The sequence below is a fragment of the Cricetulus griseus genome, chromosome 5 (genome assembly GCF_003668045.3).
Source record: "Cricetulus griseus strain 17A/GY chromosome 5, alternate assembly CriGri-PICRH-1.0, whole genome shotgun sequence".
Lineage (NCBI taxonomy): Eukaryota > Metazoa > Chordata > Mammalia > Rodentia > Cricetidae > Cricetulus > Cricetulus griseus.
The window spans coordinates 60,872,637-60,897,206 of NC_048598.1; the positions used below are offsets into that span (position 1 = coordinate 60,872,637).

Below are 24,570 nucleotides of genomic sequence, written 5' to 3' on the forward strand. Positions count from 1 at the left end.
CCGCTGTGAACTAGGAGAACGAACTTCCTGAGCAATGTAGGCTCACACCCAAGCCACACATGCCTGGTGTCACACCTTCCTTCGGCCATGTCTGAGCCACACTGATGGAGTATCTGATGACAATAAAGCCTCTCTTCTCAACCTTCCTGAGGCAGGAAGGAATTCACACACTTAGGCCAGTGCTCTGGGGGCAGAGGAAGGGGCAGGCAGATCTATGTGGGTTCAAGGCCAGCCTGGTCTACATAGTGAGACCATGAACACACCACCCCACCCCCACCAAAGAAAGGCTTTCTCTCAGAACTAGTGACAGCCAAGGGTCATTCTTGGGAGATCTTGTTTGTTTGTTTTGTTTATTCATCTTTTTTACATACTAATCCCAGCCCCCCCTCCCCTCCTTCCCTCACCTTACCCCCTCTACTCCTCAGAGAGGGCAAGGCCTCCCTTGACGAGTCAACGAAGTCTGGTCCATCACCAACTTGAGGCAGGACCAAGGAGGCCCTTCCCCGTGTCTAGGCTGAGCAAAGTATCTCTCCAGAGATCTTTTTTTGACAAATGAATAGCCACCCATATGGGAAGGCTCTCTGCCCACACATCTTAATAAGCCAGACTTCTTCTTCCGGTCTTTGAGTGGAACATCTAAAATCTGGCTGCTTCAGAAATAAAGGTGTGAAGCACTTTAACTCACAAGTGAAGGAAGCCAGCGCTGAGTACATCGAAAGGGTGTTCCATGGAAATCAACCATCAAAAATAGACTGCAAATAACAGCTCTTTTTCCTTGGCAGTATTTACCAGCTCTCACTTGCCACCCTTTATTCTTTTGAACTGGAAAATTGCAAGCTTCTCATCGCTGTGCCATTCTGTTTGATTATCTAACCGCCAGGAAAATGTCCCATGTCACCTCTGGGTTTTCAGCTGCTCTCTGCTGAGGAGGGTGTTTGGCATGCTTTGATTTAGTGAGTAGAAATACCACTGTCTCCTGTTTGTAATCTGGGTTCTAACCACCTGCTTTTCTGCCTTAGGAGTTTCTCTACCCACTCTCAAGTCACTGGGTAGTGTCTTTCCAGTAGTCAATAAGGAGGCTTCCTGGAATCAGGCCACTGGAACACAAAAATAGCATTGTGGGGGTGGGGAAATGGGTAAAAGAGCTTGCTACACGGGTGTGAGGACCTGAGTTCGGATCCCGTGAAGCTTAATGAGGTAGTGTGCATCTATAATCCCAGCTCTCCCTCGGCAATAATGAGGTAGTGTGCATCTATAATCCCAGCTCTCCCTCGGCAATAATGAGGTAGTGTGCATCTATAATCCCAGCTCTCCCTCGGCAATAGGGAGGTGACGACAAGAGATACCTGCAAGCCAGTTTGGTGTGGCCTGGAGTAAACAGTAGAGACCCTGTCCTAAAGATGGCAGAGGGTGAAGGGGACCCTTGGTTGTCCTCTGACCTGTACCTGCATCTATGGCACCTGTGTGCCTTGGGATACACAAACACATGGTGGGTGGGGAAGGAAAGAGAATGAATCATTGTGGGCCAGGCATGGGAGAGCATGCTTTTTATCTCAGCACTCAAGGGGCAGAGGCAGGTGGATCTCAGTGAGTTCAAGGCCAGCCTGGTCTACATAGTTCCAGGACAGCCAGGGATACATAACATAGTGAGACCCTGTCTCAAAAAAATAGATGGGTAGCTAAGTTGGGGGGTGAATAGATATAATTGTGCATATATGACTAGTATTTTACAGCCTTTCTGCAGTTCTATATAACCACATCTCAGTGTTAGACTGCAGAACTTCACAACACCTATTTCTGTATAGTAATCAGGTTCGTCAGCTTCCCATCACTGTAACAAAAAACCTGAAGTGATCAGCCTTGAAACAAAAGGTGTTCTCAGCCCATCGCTTGTAGTTTCTAGCATGATCACTTGGCCTCTTTGTTTTGGGACACAGTACAGTAACATCATGGTGATCCTAGTAACAATGGTAACCATGTGACAGAGCCAAACACCTCATCAACCAGGAATCACAGAAACAAGTGGCCAAAATGCCATCAACCCCCTTAGAGGGCACACCTCCAGTGACTCTGGGGACTAAAGCTGTAAACATTTGTTCATTCAAAGTACTGCAGTCACTAGCCTCTGTTGAACAGAAATCTCAGCATAGGTTTGGCTTTCTCTACAAACCAAGCTAAGGAAAGACCTACCATGGGACCAAAGCTAGCAAGTGATTGGCATGGGTAAGTCACTCCTAGATGGCACATGGGTCTCTTATACTTCAACAGTCCTTCTAAATGCCCTACCAGCTTTTCATGTCTCCTGCCCATATGTGTTCTAGTGGCTTATGCTTTTGCACGCACCAGGAAATGTTTTTCAAAGGCTCGGGAGAAGCAGTTTTGTGCTGGTGTCTTGAAAACTGCCATCAGTGGTCTCCGTGAGATGGTTACAACTTCCTCACTGCTCAAGATTGGACACCACATGAGAGGTGAGACACAGGGATTCAGATCAAATTCAAAACATTTGAGGCCAGTCTGAGACATTGTCCCGATAAAGGACAAGTGTGAGAGGACCGGAGTGATGACTCAGTGGTGCAGGTGTGAGGACTAGAATGCAGAAAGCCCATATAAAATGCCCAGTGGGCATGGCATCCTTCCTGCAATTCAGCCCCAAAAGAGGGACAAGGGATCCGTAGAGTGAGCTGGCTCACAAAACTAGATGGCTCTTCCACCTCTGAGATTGAGAGACACCCCCCTCTAACCCCCACCCCACCCCCACTCCCGCCAATAAGGTGGAAGAGCAATCAAGGATGATTCCAAACATCAACATGCATACACATGCACATAAACCCCACCCCCATGAAGCCTCACACAGGCAGAAACACGAAAGCGCACACACACACACACATTCTCCAATCACATCCTCTTTACAAAGACCACCGTCCTTGAAGAGAATTTCTTCCCCTGATTATTTGCAACTGAGTTGGACGAACACATTCCTGTTAGTGTAGGAAGCCATGGGTTTTAATTGAATGTCCACCCTGGTGCCAGGTGACCAAACCATTGCAGTTTATTCTCAGCGGCCGAGCCAGGGTTGATTGGAGAAGACCTGCAGCTGATTAAGTTGTGAAGCCCCAGCTGAGCAATCCCCAGCTGGCTGGCTGGTCGGCCAGGCTGTGGCCTATTAAACTGTTCGGACAGTGCTGAGCACACTGGGTAGAAGGCTCGGATCTGCTCTACCGGCTCACGGGTTCACAGATGGATCATTTCTGGTTTCCTGCGGACTCTACCCAGGTTAGTTTGCTCCAGTTATTTTACCTCTTCACAGTTTCAACACCATCACATATTCTGGAACAGAACCAAAGCAAACCAGGTGCATTCATTCAGTCACAGGCGTGGATCCTGCAAGGCCTGCGGCCCAGTTTTCCCTCCAGTCTAGAGGCCATTGGTAAGTGTTCTTGATTTGGTTTTTTGTTTGTTTCATTCCTTGTTTATTTTTTTTATTTTTTGGTTTTTCAAGACAGGGTTTCTCTGTGTAACAGCCCTGGCTGTAGACCATTCTGGCCTCAAACTCACAGAGACCCACTTGCCTCTGCCTCCTAAGTGCACCCCCACTGCCCAGCGTGGATTTGGACTTTCATACTGAGTTTGAGATGCCACCTTGGTGTGGACAAAGCTGTAGATGTCTGGATAGGGATGTAGAATTTGGATAGGGAGCAGCAGAAGCAGGCTTGATCTTTAGAGAGGCCTTGGTTGTCTGATGGGGTTCAGAAGGGAAAACCACTAGACAGAATTCCAGTGTGAGTTGTAGCCAGCAAGCTGTGAGCTCCAGGCAGAAATGGGCCTATGTCAGACTGTCTGGGAACCCAGGGTTTCCTCTCTGTGAATCCCAGCCCCAGGCTGAGGATACAGTTGAGCCTGTTAACAGCTTGTGTGACAGAAGCCCCGAGTATGCTCCTCAGCACTGCAGCAAACAGTGGGAACACACCCACAGCTTCCTTAGCAGAAGTGGAGGCAGAGGGATCAGAAGTTCAAGGTCAGCTTTAGCCACATACAGAGTTCGAAGCCAGCCTAGGCTATATATGTGCCCTTGCCTCAAAATAAATTAATTAAAATTAAAAAAGCAGAAATAACTTGAAATTATAGTGAGGGAAATTTGGGGCAAAGCTGTTACTGAAAGTCAATTTAGCTCAGGAGTTTGGAATTGGCTTAGCAAGCTCCTCTCTGCAAAGAAAAACTGCGCTTGGACTCATCGTGTCTTTGGCTGGCACACCTGGACCTTCACTGGCTGCTTGGGAAGCTGCTGGTGAGGCAGTTTCACTGGCAGAGAAAATGGTTCTATTCTGCACCAGGAATAAGGGCAGCCGTTACAGTGGGAGGAGCAGAGCCTCACATTGGTAACAAGCCTCACTGATGTCTAGTTAGGCTTCCTGGTTATGCTGCTATGTCTTGGTGGGCAATGGGCGTTAGGACTGAGGTCTCTTAGAGGAAAGGGCAAGTGTCCTTGGTGAGAGCACTGTGAAGTGGACAGTGAGGTGAACAGTGAGGAAATGTGCTTAGAAATTAAAAGATCCCCGGAGGCTCAGGCCCCCAGGATCTCAGCCCAGGACTGCGGAGACCCCAATCACTAGGTGGAGGTGAAAGCTTGATGCAAACAGCTAGAGGCTTTATTGCAGTTGTTTAACAAGCTAACCCCATTATCTCGGGCCTTTCATCCATCCACCATGGCTGAGGGCTGGGAAAAGACCCTGAGAAATCATGGGACAGAGATCTTATAGGGCATCGTAAGGGGAGTGTCTAGGGGTACGCACAGGCACAGGATTGGTGTGCCTCCAGGCTTGGAGGGCTTGCCCTGTGTTGATTGGTCAACTGGTTGTTATGGCCCTTAGGCCCTCCCAGGGTGGTTGCTATGCTTTGTGTGTCATTGCTGTGCACTTGTCCGTAAAGCACACCCAGAGCTGTAAAGCATAGCACCACCAGCTAACTTCTGATTGGTTCCTTGCCATGAGGCAGCTTCTGACCTCCTAGTGACCAAGGATGTCAGGGTTTATGGACCCTGACCCCCCACCCCCACAGAAAGGTCTATAACAAAGAGGCTCTCAGACTAGAGAACATTCCAGAGGGCTTACCCAGACATAGCAGCCCTAGTCTAGCTCTTCCTGCACAGGAGAGCTGAGTGACTCAGGAATTGGTATGTTTTTTCTCTTTCCCTTTGTGTTTGCAATTGTTTAGTGTGGGTGTGTGCACACAGGTGTGGAGAGCAGAGGTCCATGCTGGCTGTCTTCCTCATTACTCTCTACCTTTTTCTTTTCCAATACAGGGTCTCACTATGTAGCCCTTGCTGGCTTGGAATTTACTATATAAACCAGGCTAGACTTGAATTCAGGGATCTGCCTACCTCTGCCTCTTGAGTGCTGGGAATAAAGACGTGTGATGGTGCATGCCTTTAATCTCAGCACCCAGGAGGCAGAAGAAGCAGGTGGATTTCTGAAATTTTGAGGCCAGCCTGGTCTACAGAGTGAGTTCCAAGACAGCCAGGGCTGTTACAGAGAAATCCTGTTTCAAAACACAAACAAAAAAACCCAAATCAAAACCCAAAGTCATGTTTCACCAGCTCACCTTTAGTTTTTGAACCTGGAGCTAGGTTGGCCAGTGAGCTTCTGCTTGTCTGTGTCACCAGTATGACTGCCACACCTGGCTTTTTAGTGGGTTGTGGAGGTTGAACTGGGGTCTTCGCACAGCAGAAACTTTATCAAACAGAGCCATCTCCCAGCCCCAATGATCTGCATTTCTCCTAAGCATGCAGGTGATACTGCTGGTCTAGGACCCTAGCTTTGGAATCACAGCCCCATCTCTAGGATGTGTACATGCTTGTTGATATCTTAGGCAGTATAAGGTCATTTCAAGAGCTGTGCCAGCTATGGAAAACTGTCACACTTAAATGTCAGCTGACTTGCTTGTGTACTTGGTTCCTGTGTGTGTGTGAGGAGACATCTCCTTACACCTGGCTCATGAAGAGAGATTTAAAACTTCTTGGTTGTATAGAATTCTGTATGTCAATTCTTAGTGAGATGCTGGAATGCAACTGTCTCTTTGTCTTTCCCTGCTGGTGTTGACCTGTATTGGACAAGTGTCTGCTGTCCCCCAGAGCAGTCTCTGCTGGCAACACTTAGCTTTGCAGCCCGTGGGCTGAGCAGGTTCTAGCTAGGTGGTACCTTCAAGGTACATTGGTCTGTGGTAAGCAGCCCCAGCCTTGATCTCTGAACAACTAAAGGGCCTGCCTTTGTATAGATCCTGTTGGAGCAATGCCGCTGTGGAAACAAGCACCCCATGTTGGGGCATCATCCAGATTCACTGCGTAGCCTTCTGCCTCTGACCACAGTTTTGTTAGCCAAATGACAAGTGATCATTTGTCCTAGATGTAACATGCTTTGTCCAGTGCCTGCAAGAGAATAGAGCTGACCCCGCCCTGTTGAAGCCCTTCTCTTGTGTGAATCACAAGGATTTAACTTGAGAGGATGGGATAGAAGGCCAGTTGACAGCCTTCCCCTGGAGTGCGAGTAGAGAAAGGTGTGAAGTACATGGGTGTGATGGCTTAGGTAAGCTAGGAGCTTGTCCTAGCTCCTCTGAGGCTGAGGCTCCAGGGTCTGTGGAGCCCAAGAGTATTGGGCTAGCCTTGGCAAGACCCTGTCTCTTTTAAGGGGAGACAGAAATGAATGTCCTGTGTAAAAGGACATTAATGCCACCAGGACGGCATGGGTCCCAGCCCAGCTTGAGCATTCAGGTAAACATAACTGTAGTCAGAGACAGGCCCAGCCTCCCCATCACCCTGTTTCCTCACTGACACAGAGGCGTGGAGAATGTTCCGGAGATTAACACACTAAAAATATTTTCATGTCTCATGTAGGCAATACTGCAGGAGAGTGACAGTGGGCTACTAAGATTATAGCTGGGGGGGGGGGAGGGGAGAAGGGAGACTGGAGAGATGGCTCAAAGATTAAGAGCACTGGCTGCTCTTCCAGAGAACCTGAGGTCAATTCCCAGCAACCACGTGGTGGCTCACAACCATCTATAGTAATGTCTTCTTTTGGCATAAAGTTGTACATGCAGATAGAGTATTCATATGCAAAAATACATCTTCTAAAAAAAAGAATATGGGGCCAGGTGTTGGTGGCACACGCCTTTAATCCCAGCACTCGGGAGGCAGAGGCAGGTGGATCTCTGTGAGGTCTACAGAGCAAGTTTCAGGAGTCTCCAAAACCTACAGAGAAACCCTGTCTAGAAAAAAAAAAGCAACAAGAAAAAGAATATGATTCTTCCTTACATAACTCTGGCAAAAGTAAAACCTGTTCTGGGACAAAATTAGAGTTCAGAAAGGTCAATCAATAGTCCTTGCTAGTCATTGCTTACTCAAGCTGCCCAGAGGCTAGAGAACCTGGAATTATGTTCAATGTTGTCAACTTGTTCTTTGAGTCCCTGTTGTGGCTGGAAGAAGCCATTGGTCTCTTGTCATAAGGTTGTCCAGAATTAGCTACTGAAGGACAGATCACAGCATAGTGACCCATGTCCTGTCCCACAGTGGCACACATGTGATTACGGGGGCTCAGGATACTTTGGTGACTGAAGACTAGATTGGTACCCCACAGCCCTGGGTGTCTAGGGGGATTTTACAGAAAGACTAACAGGACAAGAATGTGAATTGGGGGGGGGGGACCACATCGTTCCACGGACCAGGGGCCCATGGAGTGAAGAGTTAAGGAGACATGTAAGCAAACATTCTTGTTCACTCCCTTCATCTGTCCCATCCCTGGCAGCTATGTGAACTTGTGCCAGCCCTGCTTGTCATCATGGACTGAGACCTCTACTACCATAAAGGAGCCTCGTGTTGCTTAAAGCCCAGCACAAGGGTAGAGATGACAGGCTGTTTGAGACAGACCACAACAGAGCTCCAGTGCTTCCAGTTTATGACTTGTCTTTGCTGATAATTAACTACCCTACAGGACACTTTGAAACATTACCTATTTCAAACATCTGGTTTTTTTTGTTTTGTTTTTTTGTTGTGTGTGTGTGCGCGCCTGCATATCTGTGCACATGTGTGTCTGATGCCCACAGAGGTCAGAAGAGTGTCAGATCCTAGAACTGCATTAGGGATGGTTGTGAGCCACCATGTGGGTGCTGGGATCCAATACTGGGTCCTCTACAGTAGCAGCCAGTGCTGCTCTGAGATTCCATGTGTGCCAGAGGACAACCTCAGGTATTTTCTCAGGTCTTTGTCCTGAGTCTGACAAAGCCTTCTCCTCACACTTCACCAGTGATGAGTGAGTGGGCTCATGTGATGCATGCAGGGTCTCTGGCCACACATCACAGTTGACTATACTTCACTGGTCGTGGACTCATCACATTAACTAGTCTTCCCCGCCTTCAGAAAGGGCAGAGGAAAAGGGTACACTACACATTGTAGCTTTCTGCACACTGTAGCATTTGCCTACATGTCATTCCTTGGTACAGTGGTAAGGTATTTTCCAATGTCTAAAATGAACAGCAGTAAAACCAAAGAAAGAGAATGGATAAACACATTTCAAAAGGCATAAAGAAAATTCTAGAGACAGTACCGTGTAACATTAGGAAGAGCTGAAGCAGTGGGAACTAAGTGAAGTGACAGAGGTGCCCTCGGGAGAGACAAACACAAGCAGCCACAGAGACACCAGTCCTTTTTATTAGATAAACCATTCCATTTTAGACTAACCTCCACACTATAGAGTTCTGTCAATACCCAGAAAAGCAGACAGACACTGTCCTGCAGGAACCATCTCCTGCTTGGTCTGACACTTAGGCCTCAGACAGTATCTATAGGTTTCTAAGAAGCAAAGTCCAACACCTCAGAGAAAAGTGCTGTGAGGCCTAGGGGTCACCACCTGGCCCCCTCACACAGGCCCCTATTCACACAGTCGTGTCTGCACACATTCTACAGATAAATGCATATAGATTTCTTTTGTTTTTACAAAAATAACACAGGGTTTGTGCAGTTCTATCAGCTTTTAAAAAATCACACAGGCAGAATTTACATTTCAGCATAACCATTTTTTACTTTGGATTCAAATGGGAATTTTAGGTCCCAGAATAATTGACAACCACCAAACCGAGGTCCTGCAGTGACACACTTAACACATCCTGAGCCACACAAAGGGTGGTGCCGTCACCCCTGTACTGGCTGCTACAGCCCCAGGAGTCAGGCAGCCATCAGTCCTGCCCACTCGCATCAGCACATACACCATGGCTCACTAACTGCACGGCGGCCTGTGTTCCCAGGCTGTGTGATTAGTATGTGCTCATACGACTTCATTAAATACCATCCATAGCCAGCAACACAGAAGTAAAGTGCAAAGGCAGGGGTTCGACAAAGAGGACAAAGACCCTATAAGACAGACAATACATACATAGAGCTAATTTGCAGCCACATTTCATGTACAGACTGATCAGAAGGAATATTCAAATGTTCATCAAATAGCATAATAAAGCTGACCATCAGGTGACTAAATAAACAGAATGTCACATGGCAGTTTAAGAACACAGATTCTGGGACTAAACGTTACCTCGGCACTCCAGAACCTGAGTTAACAGATATTCAATTTTGCATCCGTGATACTAATAAGGACAACCACTAAGTGTTTACACAGATGACTGTTCCCAAGGTGAGAGGCCCACTGATGTGTGGTTTCCTCCACATAGGCCATCTCCCTGAGGCAGAAGTCTTTGACACCTCCTATCTGTCCCTCTGGCTCAAGTTTGGTGCTGGTGTGACTCCTGCTGCGGGCTGGCTGAGGTCCTATTGGTGGCCCTCAGGTGTCCATGGCAGGAGCTGCCTCTTCTCCATACCACTAGAAGAAGGAGGTGTCTGAGGAAAAGGCACCTGCAAGTCTGAAGTCCTCCTTGGTGAACACACTGTACATGCGCTGTGGCAGGGCTTTGGAGTAGGGCGCAGGCCGAGGCACGGTTGCCCTCAGAATGAGCTCCCGGCCTACAGGAGGTGGGAAGTCAGATGCTGAGTTCTGTCTTCTCTCCTCTGGGTAGCCTGACCTCTTCAGCTCCTCCTCTGGCAGAGCCACTGCAGCAGCCTTGAACAGAACCAAATGCCAAACTCAAGAGCTAGTCGAAAGCTAAGCTAGTGAAGGGTGGATGAATAAACACGAGAAACACACAATGTCCCGAGTTACTTGGAAATGCATTATGTCCACTGTGTGTTATGATTGCTCAAAAGAACAAAAACGGAAAAGCAGGAAGCTGGAAGGAGCGTGAGCACTAGCGAGGCAGGCAGAGGCGGGTGGCTGGGCACTCTGCTCTGAGAAGCGAGGGCATTGTGGCGCCTCAGCAATGGTGGAGCTGCACTGGTGTCTCATTTCTTCAGGCAGTGTGACTCAAGGTCGAGTCAGATACCAAAAGGCTAGACTAGCCCTCAAGTCTGGAAAGGTGATTTTTTTTTTTTTTAAATCTCTACTCTCTCAATAAGTTCTTTTCAGATTCTCTTGCCAAATCAGAACCAGAAACACTAGCTTTGTTTGCTGGGCAGCTAATGTGACAGCGAGCTGACAGATGCCCATGGCAATGGCCACAAAGGAAAAGTGTTCAAGGTGGAACAAAGTTGACATCTGCTTTTATATCCTGCTGCACCAAATGCAGCCCAAACAGCCTTCATAACTCAATACTGTCTCCTTTCATGATGCCATTGCTCAGGGAAATTCTTTGGGCAATGGAAACATGAAGTCACTGTAAGCTATACAGCCAATGGGGATGCCAAGTCCAGCCGGTTAGTTAAGATGACCTTATGACGTTAGAGGGATGGGGACGGACGAGGAACTATGAGGGACAAAGGCTATTTTGTTACCTCATCAGAAGACTCAGTCAGCTTGAGAAAGGTGAGAAAAGAAACAGTGATGAAAGGGAACGAGTGAGGTGGTTAAAGAGCTGGGCAGACTCAAGGTCACTTCAGAACAGCATGCACTGTGTGGGTGGGGCATGGCCACTGAAGGAATACTGATGGCGCACAAAAGCACACCAAAGGACACTAGACTACTCATGTGGTCAGCACCTCAGGCCCATGAATCTGATGGCCCAACAGGTAATGTGCAGAGTCATTTAATGAGATGACTTGAAAGCCCTCACTCTTCCTGAAGAAGACATTTAAAAAGTGGCCTGACAGGTAAACCATGAATTTAAGAACTGGTGTCTAGGAACAGTTTAACTTATCAAGGCTGGAGCAGACTTTATCATGCTGCTCAATTCCATTTAACTATGTACAGACCCAAACCTATATAGTCACAGTCAACTGTATAACAGCTCAGAATTTAATATTTTACATTTGGTTTGGGGGTGTGTGTGCATGTGCACATGCACATTTACACCACGGCATGCATGTGGCGGTCAAAGGACAACTTTCAGGAAAGTTCTCTCCTTCCACCATGTAGGTTCAGGGGACTGAACTAAAGTCATCAGACTTGGCAGTAAATGTTTACCACTAAGCCCTAGTGGGTAACTGGCCCTACAGTTTATAATTTTAAAGAAAAGTTCTAATATGTAAGTTAATGTGTGCTCTAAAAATTTAGCTGTCTTAAAATATAATTAAATCTTCATTTTTTTTTTTTTTTTTTTTTTTTTGGTTTTTCGAGACAGAGTTTCTCTGTGTAGCTTTGGAGCCTATCTGGGCACTCGATCTGGAGACCAGGCTGGCCTCTAACTCACAGAGATCCACCTGCCTGTGCCTCCCAAGTGCTGGGATTAAAGGCGTGTGCCACCAACGCCCGGCCTAAATCTTCATTCTTTAGTAAAATTGGTACAAAGTATCTGCTCATCATGAATATTACATGAATAAAACTCAACAGTTCACTGCAGCCAGACCGATGCAACAGAGTTAAAAAGCAGCCATTTGCTCGTCATTACATGGAACCCTGAAAGCACTCACTACAGGCTGGACCCTGGAGAATTTGTAACTCAGGTTCATGGGGAGAAGTGTCCTCCTCTGAGATAGATGAGCACCACATAACAGCCTGAAGGATGAAACACATACTGACTGGTCTGTGAGATAGGAAATGCTAGCAGGAGTGACTGTTGCTTTTCTAACTCTGTGTAGGTAAGGGACAGGCTGAGGAGAATTCCAGCTTAGGGGAATAATTCTAATTACCCCAAACAAGCAACACACTCAACACTAAATATCTAGACATTTCTGGTTTTAAAGCTTCTTAACTTGTGATTTTCTTGAAAATCACTGAAGAGTTGAGTCTTCCCTGGTGAGGACACAGCCTGTCCACCTCTGGGTGTTAAATGTTTGGCTGATAGAGACTCATAGCATGTGGGCACAGGAAGTGAAAAAAGGAGAGCAGCACTGCCTCCTAGAAATCCTAATTTACAAGCAAATAAAGTAATTTTTGTCTGTAACTTGAAAATTTTAAATTTAGGGAACTACTCCATAAATAATATCAACTTTCAACTCCTGATAAACATTCAGAACAATGTATTTCACTATGCAACTGTTAGCCCAGGTGCTGGCTAGTTTTATGTCAATTTAACACAGGCTAGAGTCATCAGAGGAGGAGCTTCAATCGAGATAACGCCTCCATATGATCCACATGTACACAAACCTGTGGGGTATTTTCTTAATGACTGATGGGGGAGAGGGGAACAAGCCCACTATGGATGTTGCCCTGAGCAGGTGGTCCTGAGTTCTGTGAGAAAGCAGGCTGAGCAGACCATGATGAGCAAGCCAGTGAGCAGCTCCTCTCCATCACCTCTGCATCAGCTCCTGCCTCCAGGTTCCTGCCCTGCTTGAGTTCTTGCTCTAACTTGCTTTACTGATTTCCTCCCCAAATTGCTTTTGGTCATGGTGTTGAATCATAGCAATAGTAACCCTAAGAAAGCACCAAAGAAAATCCCTCTTGGTAGAGAATGACTATCTGAAAACTGAGCTGGTGTTCTTGTTTCTAGTGTCATCATCTAGTGTCCCAGGTCAGTGAAAATTATATTTAGTGCACACCATAATACTTTCACCTGTATCCCTGATACTAATGTGTCCCATTCAACAATCACCTGTAGGTACTTGTGCTCGTGTGCGATGTGTGACCAATACCCCTTAATCAGCAGTGGAGGGCCTCTATACATAACCTCCTTCTTTCTTGAGTAGAGGGAATGATGAAGATAATTTTTCAAACTGGATTTTTCCCTTCTGTACTGAAACCCTTTTCTTTCAAATCAGTCTCTACTACAGACTAGTTAGAAACTGAAAGCCATAAACATGTCCTTCCACACCATAGCTCTAGTCCCCACTAGCTTCTAGAACAATGTGTGAGATCCTTCCAATTTCCAAAGTTCAGGTCTGAAATACACTTATTGTTTTACTTAACTCAGTGGATCTCAAAGCCTTAGAAGCCCTGGAGTTGGTTCCTTTCTGTGCTGTCAGCTGGTGTGGGACTAGGGCAGGCAAGAAAGACTCACATACCCGCTGAGCGTTCACAAACAGCTTGTGGATGATCCGGCCTGCATGTCCTCTCCCAGCCCCAGTGACTGACACTTCAGGGTGCTCTAGCAGGCAGCTGACAAACCTACAGAAGGAAGAAGGGAAGGGTGATGCTCTTAACGAAGCTCGAGTTCATTCAGGGAAGATTCCATTGTCAACTCCTCCTAAACCCACCCATGGAAAGTGTGAATGACAGAAATGCCTGATCCTAAGAGCATTAAGTATTTATCTCTAGTCAGAGGCGCAAAACTTTTTCATTTTGTTCTTTCGTTTCTGGGTTTGCATCAATAGTCCCAGTTAACCTGGGATAACTTACTATGAATCCCAAGGCTGACCTTAAATTCAAAGTAAACCTCCTGCAAGTACTGGGATTATAGCCATGAGCCACTATGCCATCACATCTCAGAACTTTTAAATTTTTTTCTAGGGAGAATAGCAGCTTGTCCTCCTGCAGACAAACTGAGGTACACAAGTAACAGTACCTTTCAAGATCTTCCTTTTCATCCTCTTGCTCACATTTCTCAGTTCCAAATTTGGCCTTGAGGGAGCGGGCTCGGGCTATTATAGCTTCCACATTAGTAATCTGAAGGATGATTTCCTATGGTAGAAAGGGAGGCATAAGCACTGAGGACAACAGAGATACAGAGATTTTCAAACCCTGTTTAGGAGCCAAGAAGATGGTTCCAGAGGGAAGGCACTCACCACCACGCCTGACATACTGAGCCAAATGTAGGAGAGAACCAACTCCTTCCTTTGCCCTCTGACGTCCACGTACATGCCCTGACATGCATGCCCACCATTTTCACCATCCCATAAATAAAGAAAATTTAAAACAGAGCTTAAAATTTTTAAAGTATTGCCAGGTGGAGGGAACTCTTGGCAAGACCCTGACACTTACTTCCAACTTCTTGTCTTCGGGGTTGGGGAAGTGCAGAACTTTGCTGGAATGGGCTATGATCTGCTTTATAATCTTCTTAACTGATGGAATGTTTTCCAGAATTTCTATTTATGAAAAAATCAAAGAAACAGTTAAAAATGAAATCAAAACACTTGTTTGGAAGTTCACTTAGGGACTAATCAATTGAGACATTTACCTTCTTCCTTTACCTTGAGAACAGCCGCGTGAATCACACAAGGCAGGAGGTGCCGAGCTAGATCTGCAGGCTTCTGCATGGCCAGGTAGTGCAGCACCTGGGGGAGACGCAAGGGCACAGAAACACTGCAGGTGGCACCCCCAGGGCACAGAAGCCTGATGCTGGCTCATTCCTGCCTCTTCCCCAGCTAAGCAGCAGCCATGGCAGAGATGAGGGTATGCCACTGCACTTGGGAACTGTAATAACTACTTTCATAAATTTTCCTGTGACTTTATGTTATACATGCACATTAGGAACACACAAAGAGAATAAGGATGATCTATAGGACACAATACAACATGACAGTTAACAGAGTGTTTTCAATCTAGGATTTTTTTTTTTAGGGCATTATATATAGCACTAATACTAAATGTGTTTTGTAATGATTTTCTCAGCCTTCCACACACTGCTTGTTACTTTTTAAAATAGAAACTTTATTATTTGTTCTTGTAAATATACAGAGACATGTACAATACATGGATCCTCCCTTTAGCCAACAGCAGTAAATACAAGCATCATCTCCCAGTGGGGTTTTGAAGATGTTCATAGGCTTCAACACTCAATAGACGTATCACCCAGAACTTGTTTACCTTCTGTCTCTGTCTATTCAAACATGGAATTTCTTCCTTAAAAAACAATTTATGTACTTTTTATAGTTTGATCATTTAATGATAGTAGACTTATTTTGGGCTTAGAGACTATAACGGTTATTATTGTTGGTCACTTAGACAAACCTCTTGGCTTATCTGTGAGGGACTGTTTATCTCAGCTAAGCTGACTGAGGTATGAGCCTGGACCTAACTGTAAGTGGCACTGCCATTCACTCCCCTCTGCTTCCTGACTCTGCATGTCATGTGTTCGTTCACAAAACAACTATCTAGTTACCTCCACAACTATGTATGAACATGAAAGATTGCTTAAGACAAACCCAAATGATGTCAGTCACCACAGCCCAGCCTCTTGCTCAACCAAAAGACATCATGAACAACAGACATCTGAGACTATTGACAGGATAACATGGCTTATAGTTAATTACAGTAAATGCATCCCAGTAACACAGTTGGCTATTATTATTATTACCATGTAGATGTAGATACATGGCTGGATGTGCAATACTTTTATACAGCTAGCTGGTAGAACCTCATACAGTTGTGTAAGAACCTTGCCCTCTGATGTTCTGGTAACTAAACACTATGGGGCACCAAGACCTTATCTTCTGGTACTACCCTCACCTCTGGAGTCCTGAAGTATCATTATATAATATCTAAAGATGGATTCTTTCCAAGGCCCCACTGTTAGTCCTGTGCTGAGGCAACTCCGCTGTCCCTTCTCTTGACTTCCAGGATTCTTGTTCCTACTTCCTGCATCCACAAGCTTACAGCAGTGGGAGCACCACTGGAATCTGGCTCATTTCCCTACTCACGGTAATCTGAAGATCTCTATTAATTTCTATCTCTAATAAGCTGGAGGCATGGATTTACTCAGGGGGATGTAAGGGGCAATCAGGAACCAGAGAGAGCCACTATTCTCTAGAAGTGCAAGCATTTTTGAGACAAGGTCTTTCTGTTTAGCCCTGGCTGTCCTGGAACTCACTATGTAGACCAGAATGGCCTCGAATTCACAGATATCAGCCTGCCTTTGTCTCCTGAGTGCTGGTATTAAAGTGTTGTGCCACCACTGCCCACCTGAAAGCATTTTTTATACATACAAAGTTTGGTTGTTTCTCACTTTTCAACAATACTCATATACTCAGATCCCTGTGTTTCTCACTAGTTCTCTAGTAATTTTGGTGGAATTTCTTAGGACATGCTCATTTTTAACACTTCTGATATAAAGTATGAGACAGAATGATGCAAATTCAAGTGTCCTATATAAACCTTTACAACTAGCTCTGAAATCATACATGTGCTATTAGGTACACAACACTTACTGAATTCCAATGTTTTGCTTGTTCAGTCTTGTCTAAAGTTTAGTAATAATTTCCTGTTACCTTCTCAGCCTCTCGGGTATCATCAAACAGTCTCCTCTGGCGTCTTGCTGGAATGGGCTTAGCAGTTTCCCAAGCCTCCACCCACATGTTGCTGGGGATCTTCATGCGGGCACTCAGCTCTCCCTTCAGAACCACGTTGCCCTGCTCGTCAGTCACCTCCTCTTCAATGTAGTCCCGTGGTGAGTACCACCTCACAAAATCTTCCAGGAAACAACCTGGATTAGCTGCCTAAGGCAAAAATCCAGCATAAGAAAGTTAAAAAACAAACAAAAAAAAAACCTCATTTACTGGCATGCCTATTTACAAAACCATATTCACACTTTAAGTTTGAACTGCACATTTAAAATGGGAGATGTTAAAGCACCAAAAGCATTTTTTTCTTTTTCACAGGGGCAGTTTTTCATGTCATGATTTTGTACAAACATTGTAGTATAGCTACTCAGTACTTAACAAAATAGTTCAGTAAATTAAATAATGCACAGCATGCCCAGAATAACACAGTGTCAGAAACTCTTCTCCTCGGTTAGTCAACATCAGCCCTAAAATCAGCTAGCCTCACACATGGTCCACTCAGCAACCAAACTTCAGGTAAAAACAGCATCATCTAAACTTCCATTCTGTTAAGGAACTGAAATCCCACTACTATTTATTGTTCAGGCTTCTAAAAGCAAACTAAGTTCCAGTCACTGCACAGGCACCTAGAATTATGATGTATGGATGCCTCGGGGCACATATTCAAACACACTGTGGAATCTCTAAGCAGCTCTAATAGTAAACTGCTCCTATACCAAAAGGGAAAGGCAACCATATATTTAGAGCAACTACTTACGTTTAAAAGCATCTGTCCCACACAGCTGTGTTTCTAAGAGCCACCTTACACATATGCCTCTATCTTCTGGTTAAAACAATGTTATTATAGATTTGTAGGTGCCCAGCTTAATCCAAAAGCACAGTAAGAGCAGCAGTTTTGCCCATGCACAATGTTAAAAGAACTGCACAGTTCCAGTTTGTAGTATCTTCCTATACACACCTCTGCAGAGACACTAAACTAGGAAGGCAGCTAGAGGTCAGAAGGAAAACTGCAGAGGAGGTTCACATTTTTTGCTGTACTCATCCATACCAGCTGACTCCCTTCTTTTTGGTTTTATTCAGAGAACAACTGGCTTCTCTTATCCACCATGTCAACTATTTCTACTGCACGGCAGAATAAAAGTCACAAACTTCTGTTATTTTAAAATTCTCACAGGGCCCCCCATTTTTTATCACTTACCTCCTAACAGGTAGGGAAGAAAGTGGAAAAGGTAGTCAGTCATACAGTGCTTATGTTTAAGAAAACAGTATTTCAGAAAGAAATCAAACTCAGGCCATCCTGCAAAGGGCAAATGTGGACTGAGAAGGGCTATGAACCAGGAAGACAGAGGCCTGGAAAATGTTCAGAACTTCACGAGTAGATTGGGAAGCCTTTGGCCCACTGGCCTCCCCATCTGAGTTATTTTTCACACTCAGGTTGAGTATTCCTTAATCCAAAATACATGGGGCTGGGAGTGTTTTGAACTTTTTTAGATTTGTGGATTTTTAGAGACACAATATGAACTCAGAATCAAATCTAAACATGAAATTCATTTACTTTTCATGCATAACACACACACATAAATGACTTAAATAACTTTGTATAGTGTGGAATTTCTACTTATAGTGTCAGACACTGGGGGCTGGAAAGATGGCTCAGCAGTTAAGAGCACCACCTGCTCTTCCATAGGACACTGATTCAATTCCCAGCTCTCACATGGTGCACAGATATACATGCAGGCAAAATAGCCATACACATAAAATTAAAGTTTCAGATATTGAATCATGTAGTATGTTATGGTTAAGGACACTCAAATGTCACTGTTACCTATATGCTTTGTGTTGTACACCAAGTATTATCCAAGCCCACAATAACCCCCTCCAGGTAACAAATACTGACTCTTCTTAGAAACTCCCCATAAATGGTCAACAAGTCAGTCACTTCTCCGATCCTGACTAAATACTTTATCTCCCCCACCTACTCATAGTGTGTGGCACACAAATGTTTGTTGTAATCCCAAGAGTTTCCTAAATGCCTTAAATTGGTTGGGCACACACAAATGAAAAAAAAAAAAAAAATTCCTAACACAGAGAGAATTTATTCAGTTCTCAACTTTGGAAAGCAGGTTGATTTTCTTTTGTCAAACCTAAGAATTGAGTCTGATATATCCTTTGGGTGCTGAGGTAGAATTTTGTAACAAGTAATGAATCCAAACACTAAAAAAAGACACAGTCTTCATATCACTTTATTGTGTTTTTCACAGTTTCACCCCAGAATAGCTGAAAATAGACCCAGAGTTCTGAAAGTGTGACCCACCTTAAAAGACTCCATATCGGAAAGCAGACAGGCACTCTGCATGCGTGCGCGGAGGTGTGCCCCCTCAGCAGAGGTTCCTAATTTAGCTAAGACCTCAGACTGCTCTTCCAGCAGATCTTCAGTCATGGGTGCTGGTTCCTGTGAAGCACAGAAGGACAAAAGTCACCAGTGGCCCCTTTTAAACAAAGGAAAACCTCAAAAATGAAATAAAAAATTGTTTCTGTCATGTAGCCACAGCATACAAGTTTGAAAGAATTCAGAGAAATGTAAAAATTTAACAATCCTCCCTTTTAAAAAAGTAACAAATTAAGAATAAATGATTCACCAGGCAGTGGTGGTACACACCTTTAATCCCAGCACTTGGGAGGCAGGGACAGGTAGATATCTAGGCATTCAAGGCCAGTCTGCTACAGAGAAATCCTGTCTTAAAAAGACAGACAAACGAGATGTGTGTGTGTGTGAGAGAGAGAGAGAGAGAATATAAATGACTCTCAGGTCAGGTCTCCTATCCCTGACAGACAAGACTACCAAGTTTCCCTTGTCAAGAACGCTAAGCTAAAAAGGGACTGGCATTTAAGGCACATGTTTCTGCCTATTAATGTAAAATTTTAGTGCAAAAAAACAGGCTGCAACTGATCAATGTTAGAATGATAGTTCTGACAGGAAGTTTTCTTTGTTCTACAGCTATCACCCATCACTTTGAATGAACAACAATTAAGTACCAGGTAAGACTTACTGACATACAGGGTGGACAATGATTGGTGAGGCAGGATGGCACACTGGTTCAGACAAACAGTTCCCAAGCTAGGTTTATACTGGAATTCCACTATGTAACCTCACTCCTTTCAGAGGTTGTCTGAAAGCTTAGTCCTGGCACACACTTAGTAAACACTAGCCGTTATAAGTAAAACACATATAAACTTCAGTCTCTCCCACAAACTAAACATAATTATTATAGGCAGACAGGTTTACAAATTACATGAGCTTCTACTGAAACAGCACACTTCAGAGCAGAGGCCTTCCTCTTGCTATTAATGAACTATCTCTATAGCTGTGAAGTCACAGCATGGAAGAAAAATTATTAAATGATAAACACGAATGAACCACTAGTGCAGTAATATACATGAATCCAAAATAAAACTGTGCTGGAAAGAATTAGCCATATAAACACATAATGTAGGTAGGCATGATGGTACATGCCTATAATCCTAGCACTTGGGAGATGGAGGCTAAGGATCTGGGATTTAAGATTATGAATTCACAGTGAATTCAACACCAACCTGGACTACATGAGACCTGACTCATCTTTTTCCCTTTCTCCCCACATCAAAAGCCAAGAATATTTCTGTCCTCCTTAGGTTTTTGTTGCCATGGCAACACTGACCAAAACCACCTTGAGAAGGAAAGGGTTTATTTATCTTACAATTCTCAAGTCAAAATCTATCACTAAAGGAATTCAGGGCTAGAACCTGGAGGCAGGAAGCTGAGGCCACGGAGTTATGCTGTTTGCAGCTAATTGCACTTCATGGCTTGCTCAGCCTGCTTTCTTATACAACCCAGGACCACCTGCCTAGAGGTGAGCACCATCCAGTGGGCTGAGCGTCCCAAAATCAATCATTCACCTAGAAAAAAAGTCTTATAGAGCCAATTCCTCCAGTGAGGTTCCCTCTTCCCTGGTGACTCTTGTTTGTGTCATATTGACAAAAACTAATCAGTACAATCCTGTATTATTCTGTGAACACATAATACAAGTAATCCCATTTATATTTTATTTACTTATTACTGTTATATGGACCCCTGACACATCAAGTGAAAGGGATCACACACAATAATCACATACATTGTTGATAGGATAGAAATTAGATCAACCACTTAGAGACACAGTTTAGTAATAGCTATGAAAACATTTCATTATATAATTCACAGGAAATCATGGCCAATAAACATTGAAGGATTCATCAAAAGTCAGGAAAGCCAGGCAGTGATGGTGTACACCTTTAATCAGCCTTCAGGTAACAGAAGCAAACAGATCTCTATGAGCTTGAGACCAGCCTGATCATCACAGTGATGAGGGCTACATAGTACAGCCTTTCTCAAAAAACCAAAAAAGGAAAAAGTCAGGGAAATAAAAGATACTATGTCAGTATACTACTGACAATGATATGGACTGGAAATGTAGTTTATGAAAGTGAAGTAAAATATAAGTAATTTCAGTGCTAGAACCTTATTGAAGCCATAGCTACAAGCTGTTAGCACATACTAAGCATTTCATCATATAAGAAAGGGAGAGAGTGAGAGTTAATTTTTCCTTACCCTTTCATTTACCACTGATGAGGATGTAAAACAGGTACGACCTCTTTAAAGGGACCTTGAGAGCATCTATCTACTTACCTAGTAATGCCACTTTTCTTATGTAATAATGGCAGGGATAGACATTTAAAAGAGCAAAACCTTGTGAATGATATGCACACAGTGATTGACAGGAATAATTAAATAAGCTATAGCTCTTCCATGTGTTAGAATATTATGCAACAATTACAAAGAAATGGCACAGATATACATATAATGGCATCAAGACGGGATAAACAAAGAGCTGAATACCAGTGCTCATATTCAGAAATAAAATCAAATCATAAATATCAATATGTATATATTCATGCACAGAAACATAACTCAAATAGTAATAATATTTACTTCTGAGGATAAGAGCCGAACCAATAGGCAGTAGCTTGATTTTTTTTTTAGAATAATAGGTATTCACATATCATTTATGCAAAAACCAACCACCAAAAATGAATTCTTTCCTAGACACTGAATTCTGTCCTAATGGTATAAAATGGTTTTAAAACATATTTGAAGAAATAAAAATAATCCTAATTAAAGGACTATTATTTTTGTTCTTTCCATTCCATATTTTTGGAGTATTCCATACTCAGTTTAAGAAATAATCATTCTACGGGGTTCAGGGACCACTGTTGAAGAGGGGCACAGAAAGTCTACAAGAGAAGACAAAAGCAAAATAGCGTGTCTGGAAATGACTAGGCCCCTGCACCCATTGATTCGCTGATTCACAGCAGCTGTAACTGCAGCTGCCTGCATAGGATCAAGTCAGTCAGCATTCCAACAGGGAGTGGAAAGGGGTTCATGAGCTCCCACCCACGAGTAAGGAGCCATGGACAGATGATGGTTTCCCAGAGAGAAGAGAGTCAGTTTTTCTTTAAGGGTGTGGCTTCTAGTAGGCCAACCATGTTCCAGTAGGTGGCTCCACACCCAAGAGTATGTAGGCAAAAAAACTGGACTTGATGGGCTATTTAAAAAAAAAAAAAAAAAAAAAAAAAAAGAGGACACAAAGTTAAGGAGGGTAAGGAAGGTACAGATTCTAGAAGTCAGGGGAAGAAGGTGAGGGAGAGTATGATCAAAACACACTGCATGGAATTCTCAAAGAATTAATAAGTCACTGTATCTAAGGTGAGTGCTATCTACTAAAGGTTCAAAACACCACTCAGTTTCAGAGTGACAGACCTAGAAATTCCACAGTTCATTTCAATTCCAAACCTAAACAGGCTTTAAGGAAATCTCCCCTACCAAAAGCAATCTTCCCTCCTACTAGGGAAGAAATTAATCAATAACAAAAGGGAACTGAATTTGAAAGCCTTGTGTACATACCTGGGTCACCGGAATGTAGAGAGGCTCTCCATTATACAGCAATGTGAGTTTCCCATGCTGGTGCAGCCGTCCTTCTGGCTTTAAGTTTGCCATCTCCTTGGGGCCTCCTTTCTTGCCACTCTCCTGTCCATTTCCTTTAAGGTCTTCAGTATCACTGAGGCATTCAAAAAATTCTTCTTCACTATCACTCCAGGAGTCCCAGGATTTCACCACTTCTCCCTTTTCCTTCTCTGTATCTCTGAGATGGTCCAGGCCTAGCTGGCTTCCAGCTTTCCCAGCATCCCCTGGATATGCATTAGTTACATTATCTGAAGGGCTTGTCTTTTTCCCCTCATCACGTGCTTTCTTCCTTTCAATACAACAATTTAACATCTGAAGAAAACAGAAATAACATTCATGGATGAGTTAGTAAAAAGCAAAATGTATCAATTGCTTGGGTATTTCTTTCTAATCTTTCCCAGGACCTTGCTAAGAATTATAGGGATTATAAGCAACCCAGAAGCAGCACAAGGAAAACAGCCTATATAAGCCATTACTACACTTAAGTGTTAGCTTAAGCTTCAAGTGTGTGTGTACACACTGCTACAGCTGTGGGGAAACTGTTACCTGTAGTTTCTGATGTAGTAAACAACATCTTAGATCTGGTGGTCCACTTGTTAGTCTACCAAATAAAGGAAAAAAGAAAAATAAAAGCTTAGTTTTAATAAAATTATACCAGACAAGCCTACTTATTCATGGCCATATTTTTTAGCTGTATTGTCAAGAAGCTAATACTAGATTTTTCTACATAAGAAAGCCAAATTCCAGGAGGGTACACATGACTAAAAGTTCAAATTTACTTTTATCCTCATAGCTCACAATCAACAGCAAATGTAAAAGACATGTGAAACATAGGGCAAACTCCCAACAGCTTCCAAGCTCATTAGAAACTTGAGTCTCTAAACCCACCACAGGAAGTAACTAGTGTACAGTGCTTTGCACATCACACGAACTAAAGTCAGCCATGCATTCATCTTTCAATTATTAGGTGGATTCTCATTACACAAACCAAGGTCTTTCTCTATCTCTATTTTTCCAGTGAGATCCTGGCCTCCCTCTGGTTCTAAATCACTAGGTTCTTCCATTCAGTGTGCTTCTGCATGTGTGGTAACTTTCAGAGCAAAACAGTAACAGCCAAGAGAAAATCCAGATAAACAGACTGGCAAACTCCCTAACACCAAGCACTTTTGGGTTAGTAGCCATTTTCCACTAGTCACATGACTTTCTGTTTAACACAGGTAGACAAGCATTAGCCTAGAAGTACGGCCATGAATACTCAGTAAATGGTCTATTCAATTGACGGACGAAGTGTCCATATAAAAAGATTCTAAATAATGTTTAGTGCATGAACTTACAGTGCCCTTTAAAGGTACTTTCCTTCAAATAATAAAATATATATGGATGCATAAAGAAATACAAAGAAGAAAAAAGTACTTTCACACCTGGGAAAACTATTAACTGTATTTCTCTCCAATCTTTTTCCTACACCTACATATCAGCATAATTGAAAGCATTCTGTAAGGTGTTACCACACCTAATCAGTAATATAGTTTCTATGCCTTTGTTTGTTGAAACAGGGTCTCACTGCATAGCTCTGACTGGCCTAGAACTTGCTATATGGAGCACACTGACCTTGAACTCAGAGATCTGCTTGCCTCTGCCTTTTTGCCTCCTGAGTGCTAGGAAATAGGCATGTGCCACCAACCATGCCCAACACAGTTTCTGGGTTAAGGTTCTTGAGGGCTTCAGATATAGTTCAGTGATAGAGCACTTGCCTAGCATGTATGAGGCTCTAGGTTCAATCCCCAATACACCACTTAAACAAAAAAACAGACTTTGACGGAAACCGTAGACAGGCAGCACAACTGAACAA

At 43.8% G+C, this 24,570-nt stretch overlaps 1 protein-coding gene across 4 annotated transcripts in view; it reads right to left on the reverse strand.

The window, feature by feature from the left end:
• Positions 1–2,981: 2,981 nt before the first annotated feature.
• The window catches only part of Rab3gap1 (RAB3 GTPase activating protein catalytic subunit 1), a 64,396-nt gene continuing 42,807 nt past the window's right edge, over positions 2,982–24,570 (reverse strand). For 2 of the 4 annotated variants that reach the window (XM_027417759.2, XM_035445073.1), the window contains 9 exons: positions 23,265–23,319; positions 22,659–23,030; positions 18,993–19,130; positions 16,607–16,834; positions 14,578–14,674; positions 14,382–14,485; positions 13,966–14,081; positions 13,466–13,568; positions 8,674–10,094 (listed from right to left, as the gene is read on the reverse strand). In XM_027417759.2, coding sequence (XP_027273560.1) covers positions 9,858–10,094; positions 13,466–13,568; positions 13,966–14,081; positions 14,382–14,485; positions 14,578–14,674; positions 16,607–16,834; positions 18,993–19,130; positions 22,659–23,030; positions 23,265–23,319 — 1,450 coding nt within the window. In that variant the 3' untranslated portion in view covers positions 8,674–9,857. Of the gene's footprint in view, positions 3,328–8,673; positions 10,095–13,465; positions 13,569–13,965; positions 14,082–14,381; positions 14,486–14,577; positions 14,675–16,606; positions 16,835–18,992; positions 19,131–22,658; positions 23,031–23,264; positions 23,320–24,570 lie in introns of those variants that run through there. The other 2 variants (XM_027417757.2, XR_003485750.2) reach the window with 2 other exon arrangements.